The sequence below is a fragment of the Lacerta agilis genome, chromosome 13 (genome assembly GCF_009819535.1).
Source record: "Lacerta agilis isolate rLacAgi1 chromosome 13, rLacAgi1.pri, whole genome shotgun sequence".
Lineage (NCBI taxonomy): Eukaryota > Metazoa > Chordata > Lepidosauria > Squamata > Lacertidae > Lacerta > Lacerta agilis.
Window position 1 is genome coordinate 51,473,102 of NC_046324.1, and position 14,113 is coordinate 51,487,214.

Here is a 14,113-nt window from a genome sequence, read left to right on the forward strand (position 1 = left end):
GACGCTGCTGCCGCTGAGGTATCCGCTCCGGCCCCGCTCGGTCTCCGCCGCCCTCGCCCTCCTCCGGACTCCCTCCCCGGGATGAATTGAGCGAGCCGCGTCCGGACGCCGCCGCCGCCTCCGGCCTGGAGCTGGGGCAGCCGCCGCCCCTCCTCAGGTACGCCGCGCTGCTTCGGGGAGAGACGCGCCGCCCGGCCGCTTCAGGGGCGGAACTGGGGCGAGCGAGCGAGCGAGGGGGAGAAGCGGCGGCGGCGCCAGAGGCCCGGGCCAGGAGGAGGAGGAGGAGGAGGCAGCCCGGCCTTTCCCTTCGTAGGAGCCGCGTCCGCGCACCTACCTGAGAGCAAGGCCCCGCGAGCCCCGCGAATGGGCCCTCAGGGGCTGCCAGCAGAGCAAAAGGGCGCATAATGTTACCGATTACCCGCCCTTTGCCCGAAGGTCGCAGCATTAAAGCAAAGTATTGTAAGCAGCGCGCGCTCACGACACACACAGCATTATCTGAAGAAGTGTGCATGCACACGAAAGCTCATACCAAGAACAAACTTACTTGGTCTCTGAGATGCTACTGGAAGGAATTTTTTTATTTTTTATTTTGTTTTGACCAATAACATACTTAGTTCGTCTCTGAGGTGCCAATGGAAGGAATTTTTTAATTTTTAATTTTGTTTCGACTACGGCAGACCAACATGGCTACCTACCCATAACAAGTATTATTGTTGTTATTATTCGCCAAAGGCAACTCAAAGCAACTTGCAACCAAGTAGAAAACCCAAATACATATTTATCCCACGTAAATAAATGCATTTTAGAAACCCATTAAAGTAATACATTAAATGCACACCCATTCTCGCTGACAGGAAACCCCACACATTAAGTAAAATAGAAACATGGTCACCCGGCCCCACTCAGCACTCCACCTCTTCCCCCCTTTTCTTCCTAATGTAACACTAATGTCTCAACAAATGAAACTGATCTGCAGAAAATGTAACTTGAAAAAGGTATTGCACATACTTTTGTAAACAAATAAATATTGAATAAAAATACATTAAAATTAAAATAAAAGCACACCCATTCTAAGAAGCCTATGCAACCTGATTAGTGGGAGCCATTAATGTGAAAGAAACTGCCCAGGCCCCCCTGTCAGTACAGAGCAAGCAGTTGCCATGATTGCAAAGGAAACCCTCCCTACCCCTGGCAGGTCCTGTGCCAGCCACTTCCTCTCAGGTTAACAGTGGTCTGACATTCCTGAGGAGGCATCTCATTTGCCTCTCTCTTGACCTTGCCCCCTCCCAAAAGTCACCATGAGATAAGAAGTTTAATTTATTTGTTTGAAAGACTTCCATGCCGCTTTTTCAAACATTCATAGCAGCCGAGGCAATGCAATAAACATTCAGTGAGCCACAACAGTCACCATAAAAAACTAACCATCCTGAAAACATAATTTACTTGGGGATGGAGTAAACAAATTTACTTGTGGCTCCTGGGGAAGCTTGTTGCTTCCATTTGATTCTGCCATAAGTTCATTTGAACTCTGATCTCCCTGGTCAGTGCACTAAACCATTACATCACAGGGCTGTATTTATTGTTACTGTTTTAGCTTGTTGAGTAGTTTTGGTCTGTTAACTCTCAGGACTTGTTTGAATATATTCTTTTTATTGTTGGTTTGAATACTCTATTGATATTTGGTGGCTAACAGATTGAGGTTGAATCCTAACAAGACAGAAGTACTGTTTTGGGGGGACAGGAGGCGGCCAGGTGTGGAGGACTCCCTGGTCCTGAATGGGGTAACTGTGCCCCTGAAGGACCAGGTGCGCAGCCTGGGAGTAATTTTGGACTCACAGCTGTCCATGGAGGCGCAAGTTAATTCTGTGTCCAGGGCAGCTGTTTATCAGCTCCATCTGGTACACAGGGTGAGACTCTACCTGCCCACGGACTGTCTCGCCAGAGTGGTGCATGCTCTAGTTATCTCTCGCTTGGATTACTGCAATGCGCGCTACGTGGGGCTACCTTTGAAGGTGACCTGGAAACTACAACTAATCCAGAATGTGGCAGCTAGACTGGTGACTGGGAGCGGCCGCCAAGACCACATAACACCTGTCTTGGAAGACCTACGTTGGCTCCCAGTACGTTTCCGAGCATAATTCACAGTTTTGGTGCTGACATTTAAAGCCCTAAACGGCCCCGGTCCAGTATACCTGAAGGAGCGTCTCCACCCCCATCATTCTGCCCAAACACTGAGGTCCACTGCCGAGGGCCTTCTGGCAGTTCCCTTGCTGCGAGAAGCCAAGTTACAGGGAACCAGGCAGAGGGCGTTCTCGGTAGTAGCACCCGCCCTGTGGAACGCCCTCCCACCAGATGTCAAAGAGAAAAACAACTACCAGACTTTTAGAATACATCTGAAGGCAGCCCTCTTTAGGGAAGCTTTTAATGTTTAATAGACTATTGCATTTTAATATTCTGTTGGAAGCCGCCCAGAGTGGCTGGGGAAACCCAGCCAGATGGGCGGGGTATAAATAATAAATTATTATTATTTAGATTTTTTTCTGTTTACTGCTCTGGAATCCATATTTGAATAAAGGTATGGTTTTGATTCTTTCAAAATAGTAAGGAGAAGAGGGAGGTGAGATGTGTGTAATAGTGTCTTCACCACTTTTCACTGGATTTCTTGACCCTGGACTCTTAGCAGTTGGACTTTACAGCAGCCCAAAAGTAAGATCAAGTCAAGACTAGTCCTAATATTGCTGCAGGTGAGCCAGGACAGGGGCTGTATCTATACTGGGTGGCTCCTGATTGCCTCTTTGGAATATGTTGATATTTTAAAGCTGAAAATAGCATTTAGGTTTCCTTTTGTTTGTTTGTGAGAGAGAGAGACAGAATGTGTGGGATGTTGTTTTGCATTCCAACGAAAGATCCAAGTCACAGTTCCGATAGGCCCTCCCCTTCTTTAAAAGGATGGGTATAGGAACAACCGTGAGTGTTTTGTTTCCCAGGCAGATGTCTTTGGGTGAAGACATCTTCAATCTTTACATTTTTCATTGCAAGGGAGCCTGAAACAGGGAGGCCTCCTGTGAAGTGCATCAGAAGAGAAAAATGGGAACATTTGCCATTTGGGATGACCAACAAGCAGGCAAAGAGGAAACAAAGGACTTTATGTGAGAGTAGCGTAAAGTGTGATGGGGAGCATAACTGTGGCTGTGCTGGGGGTGGTAAAGGTCATGGCTGCACTTGGCTCAGAAGGTAAAGCAGGATGGCAAGTCTTCTCTGCCTTTTGGAAGCGTCCTTGAAGAGCTTGAATTGCAAGTGGTTGATTGCTAGCAAAGTGTTCTGCGTCCTCCTAAGACTGGTGGCACTTCTATCAACATGGCACACACGGAGGAGGAGCTGATGCTCCTATTTCCTTTAGAGTATGAGGTGCAGCAATAATCCTCCAGGGCTATACTTAAGTCACCCCCTGATCTTGGGCTCTGAGGAATGGGTTGCAGCAGGATTTATATAGTGACATTGCTAGAACAATGGGCTGTTGGTATGGCTGAGGTGATAACTTATAACGCTTTGAGTGCGAGGGGAGAGGCCCTTGATCTAGTCTGAGTCCCCACACAGGCCTCTAGCTGGTACTGCTCTCAACAGTGAAGCTGTTTTTCAGTACAGTGGTACCTTGGTTCCTGAATGGCTTGGCTCCCAAATGCCGCAAACCCAGAAGTAAGTGTTCTGGTTTGCAAACATTTTTTGGAAGCCAAACGTCTGGTGCAGCTTCTGTGGCTTCCGATTGAGTGCAGGAAGCTCCTGCAGCAAGTCGGAAGCCACGCCTTGGTTTTTGAACTTCCGGGAGTCAAACGGACTCCCGGAACAGATTAAGTTCGAGAACCAAGGTTCTGTTGTATTTTGTTGGATTTATGCTGCTTCTGTCTGGGTTCACTGATTTGTGTTATTCCTCTCCCATGGAAGCCATTAGGTTTTGACAGGGAGATGCTAATGTGATAATAGTTTTGCTGTACCTGCTGGTATTCTATCCTTGTGATTAATTGCCATCTCCATTTTAAATAATTAAAAACCTGGTTCTTATTTCTAACTTGAACTTTGGACCTTGAATAATTTGTATGCCTGTCACTAAAAAGCTATTTTGCATCTCTTATCAGGTATTTTTTTAAAAAAAAAACCTGGGTTGTGCATGTTGATAGCAAGAGAGTTTCCGCACGTCTGCCTTGGTTGCTGGTTGGAAGGACCCTTTGCTGCTGGGGAGAGAGCATTCTATGGGTAGAAGGATACATAAAATGCTTATGAATCACACCCGACTTGGCGTGAGGGAACAGGAGAAAAACGGATTTGGAGAGTATCCAAAGAAATGGATATGAACAGTTTCAAATACATCAAAAACTTTGTTTTGTACACAGTTAACCTTTACAGTTCATGGCCATGAGATGTGGTAGCAACCAACAGTGGGATGAGCCTCACAAGGAGGATGCGAAGATGCCACTCTGAATGGAAATAGCAACAGGCCCTTTACCTGAAATGCTGAGAGTCAGAAGCTGTTGGGTCAGTGTTTTTCCATGTGCTGGAGACTTGCCTTTGCCCCACTGTTTCCCCCCAGGGAAACCTGATATCTACTGGGTTTCTCCAGATTGACATTTGCTAAAGAGCAGCTTTCGAGGGGAAAGAGCAGCTTTGCAAGGGCAAAACCGCTGGGACATGGGAGAAGCACAAGTCTGAATGAGCCATAAGAGTCCATAACAGACGAAGAATAAGAAATATTCCAGTTACAGGTGGGTAACTGGAATATTCGTCATTTTCAAACAGGCCATTGGAAATTCTGAAGGAAGCTCTTCAAAAGCTTTTTAGGAAGTCAGTTTAAAGCTTGACCTCTTCCAAGACTGGAAAGCTGCCAAATGTGAGATTAAAGGAATGTGTTTTTTTCTGGAAAGTGAAGACAGGATTACAGTAGAAGTTGTTCTGGACATGGGAAGAGAACATTCGCAATTGCAGCACAAGTCAGCAGGACTTACTTTGGATGGCTGAAGAGTGCATCTGCTCAGGGAGGAGTTACCACATAATCCTAATCCGTAATCTGAAGTACTGTGTATGGTCCAAAAATATACAGTATTCTCAAAATGTCTTCTCATACTGGTTGTGATTTTCGTCCCTTTGTGTCTGGTAGCCATAAGAGCTGCTGTGACGAGACCCCAAAAGACTCGGCCGTCTTGCAGGAAGCAAAGTCCCCATGGTGATATTTTCCATCTGCTGTGTTGAAGCGTTTTCTTTGCAAAATGCAAAGCACATGGTGTTTTGACCCAGTTTTAGAGCAACACTAATAATAAACTGTCGTGAGCCTGCCTCCTTTGTGTTATTAAGAGGACCTAGAAGCTACTGAAAGGAAGTTTTGGGTGGTAGCTGGCTTAATCGGGAGTGCTGGATTCTACTTATGCAGGGGTAATCTCTGGTGATTCTTAAGAAAGGTGTGCATGAGTAGGGGGTGCAACCTTAGGGCTGCTGTGGTCCTGCTGCTAGGAGGCAGTTTGGTCAAGGAAGGGAAAGTCTGCTTGACATTGCACTAGTTCTGTCCCCTCTGGCTGTTGGCCTCTTCTGCAAGGTAAGCTGGCAGTTTGTGCCTCTTTGCTTCCTGCTGCTTTGAGTCTGGGTAGTCTTCCTACTTCCCAGACAAAGGTTTTAGCTACAATTCCTGCAGCAGAGGAAGTAATCTGACAGGTGAGAAGGAGAGATGGGTACCAGGGCCATCTCCTTCAGCTCAGCTGAGAAGTCAGCTGTGTTCTGTGCTTTACCTGCCTGAACTATTTCCTTCTGTTAAAGTCTGTCATTATAAGAACTCTAACTTTAACAGCTGGTGACTGGGTTTTGCTTTTGCATTTCCCTCATCTCTTTTTCCTTCTGTGTTGTGTTTTTCAGGTTGTAAGTCTGTAGGCTAGGACTGTCTTTGTTTTTAATCTGTGCACTACATTTTGGAATTGTTAGGCAGTTTATAAATATGGATAATAATAATAATAAGTCCTGTGGCCCTTAAAAAATGCAAATGTTATCAAATTGGACTGTCCATCCCAAGGCTAGATCTTCCACTCATCAACTCCCCTCCCCACTTACTAATTGGAGAAGGAGGAGGGTTTGAGCCAGATGTTCCTCTCAAACTACATTACTGATGCCTGTCAGTCTGATTTACTTCTGCCATGGAGTGTGATCCTATGCATGAAAGTAGTCCCACTAAAGTCATATAAGAGAACTATATTTTCTGAACCTACACATGTTTACTTGGAAGTAAGTTCTGCTGAATTCAATACACAAAATTGTTGCTTGGATTACATTTACACATTTACATTTAGATTAAAATAAATTGGTAACAGATGGTCCAGCAGTTGTGTTAACATCAGAAATGTTCCTAGAACTGAATAAAGATTAGCAGCACTGACATTTCCCTTCTTATGTCCGTGTAGAGCCGGCAGTAGTAGCGTTTGCCAGGGCAGACTCTGGGCCTTTTGAATTTCCCAAAGTCAGGGTAATTGGATTTGGCTTGTCTGCAGCAGGTAAACATACACATGGCAAAGAGAGAATGTTTTGCTCTTCCTGTTTAGTGTTGGGAACATCTAGGTTGCCTTGGGTGTACACAGTGCATTACAATGCTTAATGCAGTAGCAAGATTCCCCCCCCCCCCAATTTAGCCCCAACAGAAGCTTTCATTTTATCATGTGAAGAATGCATACACACAGACCTGTCCTTTGTACCTTGTTTGTTGAGGGAAAATCTCCGCCTGTTGCTCAGGCAGACTCTTTGTTTTTTAGTTATCTGATCATGTTCTTCTCCAGGTTTGGGGAACTCCCATCATTCCTGGCCATTTGCCATGCTTTCTGGGGCTAATGGAAGTTGTAGTTCAGCAACATCTGGAAGGTCAAAGGTTCCCTCCACCTGCTCTATTCAACCCAAGCAAACTTGTTTGCTTTTTGGTTTAATTTCCTGGAGCAGACAGCTCAAGACCAGTTGCAGGCCTCCTTCAGGGGGGGTGGGGGTGGGGGTGGAGGCGGACATTGCAAACTGAGCTTAGATCTATAGCATCAGGATGTCGGAGGTGCTTGCAGAGGTAGGATAAATTTTCCCATGCTTATTGAATATCTTTTTATGCTGACAGTGAACATTTTCAAGGCAAGCCAGTCATTTTGATGATTATCTTATATTATTTTTATAGTATGTGATCATAGAATTGTTGAGGTGGAAGGGGCTCCAAGGGTCAACCAATCCAACCCCCTACTATGCAGGAATCTCGGCTAAAGCATCCATGACAGTTGGTCACCCAACCTCTGCTTTAAAATGTTTTCTTTCTTTTCTTTTCCAGGTGTGAATGACAGAGGAGGTGCCTCCAACTGCACTTAGTGAGATATACCTCCGTCTTCTGTGCCATGATGACATAGACACAGTCAAGCAGCTCTGCGGTGATTGGTTCCCAATAGAGTATGTTGCAGCCTGGGCTCCTACAATGGATTTGCTTGTGGGGGGAGGAAGAGAAAGGGAATCCTTGAATTTCGTGAACTGGCAGGTGTAACCACAGCCAGAGCCAACACTGACAACTCAGAGGTCCTGTTGTTATGCTGGGGCACCAAAGGCCATCTAGAACAGGGGTAGGGAACCTCCGGCTTTGGACCCAGATGTTGACCCTTCAGGCTTCACTATCTTGCCCTCAAGGCTCTCCCCAGAAAAGACTGTTGATAGCAGACCCTTCCTCACGTCACTGCCCCCCTTTAAATTGTAAACAAACTCTGAATGCTGTTAACATCCTATTTATATTAATGCGTGCTTTCTAGGGAAAGTCACTAGAAAACAAGTTAAATACAACTTTGCAACTACCCAGCCTGACTGGTGGTGTATCCATCTGTATCTGTATGTATGTTACAGTGGTTTTTTTAAAATGAAATTCGGGGTCCCTTCAAACTGTACAATTCTATGTTTAGAAATGGGAAATTTTCCATGTGAAGAAACAGCAGGGGAAATCTTTCCACTGCACACGTGCTGCAGCTCCTATGAGATCTGTTGGGTTCTTCCCTCATCGCTGTACCTTTCTTCCCAGGTACCCTGACTCATGGTATCGGGACATCACCTCCAACAAGAAGTTCTTTTCCCTGGCCGCCACTTACCGAGGCTCTATTGTGGGAATGATAGTAGCTGAGATCAAGAGTCGAACAAAAGTGCACAAAGAGGTATGAGAGAGGGCCCCGCTCCAGGAACAGGTGCACAACCCTTGCCTACCCACCAGCCATTGAGCGATTGAGGCTTGCATCATGGAGACCATGTTTGTCTTTATAATGGGACGCAAGCCAGCTGCCTCTCATGGCTTCAGTCCTGTGCCTGTGAAGGCAGCATCTGCTACAGGATGGGTGGGGGGCCTGTGGCTCTCCAAATGTTTGACTGTCGTTTCCATCATCCCCAGCCTTTGGCCATGCTTGGGGGGCTGATTGGAGTTGCAGTCCATTAACATCTGGAGGGCGACAGGCTCCTCAACCGTGTGCTAGAGATCCTGGGGCTTGAAAGGGGTTTCCAGTGGTGTTGGGTAGGGACTTTCTCAATTTTGACTGTTCTCTGCCCCTCTCCATAGACTCCAGTTTCAACTCGCATGTTCTTATTTACCACCTGCCAGTTTCCATTTGGCTCCCTTCCCCTGGACGTGTGTGTGTGTGTAACTGCTCCAAATCTTCCTTGCCTCCATCCAACTTCCAAACAGTTGCCAAGTGAAGGAGGCTGGATTGGCAAAGAGGCTGCTTGGCAAAAGGCACAGAGCATGCCAGAAAAATGGGTTCTGTATCTTTGTGTGTTGAGTAAATGCCTTTCTGTTGTGGTTTTTTTCCCCTTTAGGATGGTGACATTTTAGCTTCCAGTTTCCCGGTGGATACTCAGGTTGCTTACATTTTAAGCTTGGGAGTGGTAAAAGAATTTCGAAAGCATGGCATAGGTAAGAGTATCTTAGCTTGCAATCTCATATGCATAGTTGCCTTGGAAGTAAGCCCTATTGAACACAGTGGGACCTAATTCTGAGTAGACGTACATAGGATTGCACTTTAAATACTTTGCACTGCTGTAGTGAGTCAAACAAAACCCAAAAAAGGCTGTGTGACTGCATCACAAGCACAAGAGCCGATTTCACATCTGTGTATACTCCTCTGCACTTGAAAAAGAAGGGAATTCACATTCCTGGACTAAGAGTGTTGCTACTTTGTGCTCTCCATGTCTGGGGGCAAGGAATCCCATGTGTCCCCTCTGAGGCAGGACCCCCAGCTACCACCTGCCTCCCTGTGGCTTCCGAGAGCTTGTCATTCTTTGCCTGCATGCTTTCAAGCCTATCCTCACAAACATGGGAGCTGGAAATGTGCCTTTCCTCTTAACTAAAAGCAGAGGTGCTTGTGACGCTTTCATACTGCAATCGAAAAAATCCCCCCAGTCTTAGCTGAAGATGCCAGGAAACGTGGCGTGGCAACTACTTGTGCACGTTACCCATGGGAGGTTGTTGAAAGTGCTGGCGTGGAAGCCTTGTCAGGCAGAGGGCGCAGAGCTCTTGTCATGGTCTTCGCTGCAGCACAGCTCCAAGCCTGTGCTTTAAAACTGCAGAAAGCCTGCCTCTTAATGGACACAAGTGGTCATTCATCCTCACCCCAGAGTATATGTTTCAAGCTGTAATTAACCTGACAAGCCCTTGCCAGGCTACCCGTGTCCACTGGCTAGGGTCACACTTGGCAACATTGTGCAATGTGTCGCTTCTGCTAAGTAGTCCAGAAATTAAGAGATGGAAGCATTCTGTTCCAGCACTAGCGGGGAGGGAGTACAAGGCAGGGGGAACTGTTGCTTCAGAGTAAGGGCATGTTACTGCAGCTAAAATTCAGTCACAGCAAAGCAGCCGCGAAAGCTGCATGGATAGTGGGTTGGCCGCGTTTGTTGCTTCTAACGCTTTCCCTCCTGTGGCAGGTTCTCTCTTACTTGAAAGCCTGAAAGATCACATATCAACGACTGCCCAGGACCACTGCAAAGCCATCTACCTGCATGTCCTCACCACTAACAACACTGCTATAAACTTCTATGAAAACAGAGACTTTAAGCAGCACCATTACCTGCCCTACTATTATTCCATAAGAGGCGTCCTCAAAGATGGCTTCACTTACGTTCTGTACATCAATGGTGGGCACCCTCCATGGACAATCTTATATCCTTTGCTGGTGGTCTGGCAAGCTGCGGGATGCTGCTCATGGTCTGGTCTGTGGTGTTTTGAGAAGCCATGCACCACGTTGCATGATCAGAGGTCAGGGACTGGTGCTTAGCAGCTCAGGGCAGGGCGAGAGCCCCTTCATCCTACCCAGACCCAGGCTGGCACTGCCAGGGGGGTCTGGCCACTGCTGCAACCAAATGGGACTCTCTTAACATAGACATTGTACCTGGGACAAAATGTCCAGTGCAGTGCAAGATGCTGTATATTGAAAGAAGTTAAATTGCTGCGTATTTGCGTAGTCTCTTGGCCCTTACACCACTTCCAGAATAGACTTCATTCTCATATTTTGATAATCTGCAGGGGAAAGAATTCCTACCCTTGTGGAGCTGCCAGCTTTCTGTGTCTAGTGCTTCCTCCTGGTGCACAAACAAGTAATAATTGCCAGGTGTGCTCATGTTTGACTTTAAGACTCTGGTTATGGATTGCCTCTTAGTAGGGCCCAAGTGTCTTGGCCTTGGGAGGCACAAAATCTAAATTATAATCATATTGCACCTTACATGGAAATATTTATGCTGCCCCCCTGAGGCACCCTGAGCAACACCAGTGTCCTGGGGTGGGGACCCAGAACACATTAGAGTTTGCAGGCAGTGGACCCTCTTTCCATGGGAAGCAATATTTCCCAAAGAACCTGCCCTGCAGCCAAAGTGTCTTGCTCTAACATGCAAATTACAGCTTGTTCATACTGGCGCTCTGTGGGCCTGAGTCTGCCATGCCACTGAGCTGACACCCGCAGCACTGTCCAGCTGCTTGCGTGCTCCTTCCCTCTTTGTAAAATGGAATGCTGAGACTCCTCCCAGAGGGAGCAGCAGCGATGGCACTTGCTTCTTCTTCCTCTTTGGCTTGGCCATTTCAGCTGTCTCAGTCTTCATTGTTGGGGCTCCTTAACGGCAGCGCACTGACTATCTTCAGCACATCGGATCAACCTTGGCCAGTCTGAGCCCCTGCACAATTCCTCAGAGAATCTACCGCCAAGCCCAGAGCCTCCTCTGCAGTCTCTTGCCGTGGTCGGGCATTTCAGCAAAGAGTGGCATTGAATACAGCCGGACAATGTGATTCTAAGGTAAGTTGCAGCCTGGCCATGCCATTTCCCTGCCCTGTGGGTGCTCCTTGTGCTGGGAGCAAGAGGTGGAGACCACCCTGACACCCAATGTTGTATGCTCTGTTTAGTAAAATTTAAAATTAAGGTGCCAAGTGCATTAGAACTGGTGCAGGCTCCACCTTGAATGTGGCACGATACTTGTTTTTTGATGATTCTGAACAGTGGTTCTCTTGCAGGCAGGTCCTTCTCTACATGATGAAACGGACAACGGCTTTGCTCGCTGATCCATCCCATGAACCTGGGTGCCCCTCTGTGAACTAGCCAAGACTTGACAGATCTTCTCATCTTGCTGGGCTCTCGTTTCCCATGTTGGCCCAGGGCTTAAGGAAGAGTTTGCAGGTCGAAAGTCATGGTTCTCCCATAGATGCTCCTCCTGCGCTGTAGGTGAGCGGCTGTTCATCCCCCAGCCAGTCTTTCAGCAGCTGCCCAAGAGATGCCAGGTGTGCTTCAAGTCCTCTGCTTGGGGTGAGGATGGACCTTGTAGAAAAGAAAGGAAGACTGTTGATTTTTTTCCTGATGCTGTGACTAGGAGCAGAGAAGCCCAAGGTGGTTTTTCATTCCTTTGGTGTAAAAGTGACTTCATAAGCTGCGCTTCTCTTTTTGTCGGCTGCTGGGAAGCCCAGAGCTCCATCGCTTCCCCTCTCACGCGGGCTTCCTTTGCCTGGGGGTGGTTTTAAATGAAGCATCTTGGATTGGCTGTTTCATAGTGAAATGGGTGTGTGAGTGTGTATTTCTCAACATACACTGTGTATATAGAATTCTGCCTGTAGACTGAGCTAGAACTCGAGACCTGTAGGTGCTGTGAAGGTGTGGGAAGATCTGACTTGAGGAATTCACCTTGCTGTGGAAACTCAGGGGCCCTTCACTTCCTCCCTTGCTGAATCTTCCGGTGGGAGCCTGAAGTGCTTGCCTGTCAGTTTTCCCAGTGTCCCAAGGTATAATTGTGGAAATGGGTCTCCCCGTGAGGTTGCAGCCAGGGTTGAGGGCGTTCAGAGGAGACACTTGCTTTGTTGCAAGGCAGGAGTCTCACCTTTGGTTCCTGCTGTCTGTTGAGGCACCCTGGGGGCCTTCAGTGGATGCTTTTTGTTTGCCACGTTTTGCACACGACACCCGTTCCCCATTGAGTTATTAACCACTGGCTCTGCTATCCAAAGGTGCATGGTGTAGACCTCTGGTCCCTCAAGCGTGGGGTGGGGCACAACTGCACTGCCCTACCCCATCTGGGCTTTGCGCCACAGCTATCCCATGTGGCTGCCCTACAGGCCAGTAGGATAAGGCGCTTGGCTCTTGTGCACAGCACCTCTCTGGAGAAGGAGTGCTTTGCAGAGAGCAGCACCAACAGGGTTATGACTTCTCTGATTCTCAGGAGGCATCTCCCCACTGTATGACTGCAATGAAGTCAAGGTGTGCTGGATGCAGGGCAAACAGCCTGTCCCTCTGCTGTCGTCTTCTGGGAAGAGTTGCCAGCACCCGAGTGGACCCTTGGAACAGTGCCAGCAAGCTTGTCTTCTTAACTACGCTGCTCTGTGAGACAAGAACTCTTCTGAGCTAGGAGGCCCCTGCATGACCAGAGGCCTCTTCTCTCCCTTCCAGAATGCCCATTTGTTTACCACCCAGTTGAGATTATACAAAGCTTGATGAAGCAGCAGGCCTGAATTTCCCGTTGGAATTAGAAAGCAATATAGATCTCACCGCATTTGCAGCAGGAAGATGCTGGGATATTCCAGTGTCCAGCAGATGATGGAGGGCCGACAGTCTCCCCTGCCCCAAAAGCGTCCCTTCCCCCAATATTGGCTTAATCTGACTGCATGCTCAGCTCTGTTCTGAGACTTGCACTTTTAGATTTTAAGGAGTAAAACCACTCTTAGGTTTCCTCTTCCATCATGTTGCTGTTTGTCTAATCAGGAGGAGGATTCAGAAGCCTAGGCAGATGCTCCCTATCTGTGTATGGCTTCGGGGGAAAGGGCTGCCTGTTTAACAGGAAGGGTAAACACAGAACCCCCCCCCCCCACTATGTCTGGTCACCTGACTCATGAGGGACTCTGATGTTCCAGTTTCCCAAACTCAACAGGTTTAGCATTTTGGGTGCTGGTGTACGCCACAGTGGTGCTGGGTTTGGCAAGGCTTCAGTGGTACTTCCTGCCATTTAGGGCTTGATAAAACATTACCTGCCTTCCAGTAACGATCAAGAACCCCCATTATGCTGCAGAGGGCAGAAATCTTCCAGAGCTTTGGCTCTCAAATTAAGAGGCACATCCCTGGCAGGCTCAGCTGACACTTTGGGTGCTTCCTTGCCCCATGGATTGATTGCACTGGCAATGCTGCCCTTTGCATAAAAGGCAGGGGGGCGTCATGTCCTCCAAGGGCCCCCAAGCTTGGATTTAGGAAAGTCCATTTAAATAGCAATCATTGTGTGTGATTTTCTTTTAAGTGTGTATTGTGGTGGGTTTTTGTTTCGTTTTGAAACTTTCCTTTTGCCTGAGAATGTCCTGAGCTGTTATTGTTTCCATGTGGATTTTGGTTTTCTTTTCATGGTTTTGTATACTCCTTGTCTGAGCTCTTTGTGGCTCTTGTACGCCTGCTTGCCTGTTGTGTGTGCACACACTACTCCTAAACAGATGGCTTCAGGAAAAGGAAACAAAAGGCCTCAGCTGTGGGCCTGCCCCCTTTGAGAAGACGGTGGTGTTTGCCACAACCCTTATTTATTGAAGAGCAAAGGTCAGCCAGTCACTTTAAATGTCTTTGATTAAAAGAGTTTGTTTTGTTTGCGATTC

The 14,113-nt window shown here is 47.5% G+C and overlaps 1 protein-coding gene across 2 annotated transcripts; it reads left to right on the forward strand.

Annotated features, from left to right (window-relative positions):
- The first annotated feature begins 14 nt into the window (after positions 1-14).
- Positions 15-14,106, forward strand: NAA60 (N-alpha-acetyltransferase 60, NatF catalytic subunit). 2 transcript variants are annotated; one of them, XM_033166754.1, is made up of 7 exons: positions 15-157; positions 7,328-7,443; positions 8,057-8,186; positions 8,839-8,935; positions 9,943-10,177; positions 11,137-11,300; positions 11,516-14,106. In XM_033166754.1, the coding sequence occupies exons 2-6, from the start codon at positions 7,334-7,336 to the stop codon at positions 11,291-11,293; spliced, it is 729 nt and encodes a 242-aa protein (XP_033022645.1). In that variant the 5' UTR covers positions 15-157; positions 7,328-7,333; the 3' UTR covers positions 11,294-11,300; positions 11,516-14,106. The 2 variants fall into 2 exon arrangements, with proteins under 2 accessions (XP_033022645.1, XP_033022646.1); XM_033166755.1 differs by lacking the exon at positions 15-157 and adding an exon at positions 2,657-2,744.
- Positions 14,107-14,113: the final 7 nt, after the last annotated feature.

Bases quoted from the DNA above. Each gene is read 5' to 3' on its own strand.
- NAA60 (XM_033166754.1), top strand. From the start codon at position 7,334: ATGACAGAGGAGGTGCCTCCAACTGCACTTAGTGAGATATACCTCCGT. The intron at 7,444-8,056 runs GTATGTTGCAGC...CTTTCTTCCCAG, and splicing joins GGTGATTGGTTCCCAATAGA to GTACCCTGACTCATGGTATC. The intron at 8,936-9,942 runs GTAAGAGTATCT...CTCCTGTGGCAG, and splicing joins ATTTCGAAAGCATGGCATAG to GTTCTCTCTTACTTGAAAGC.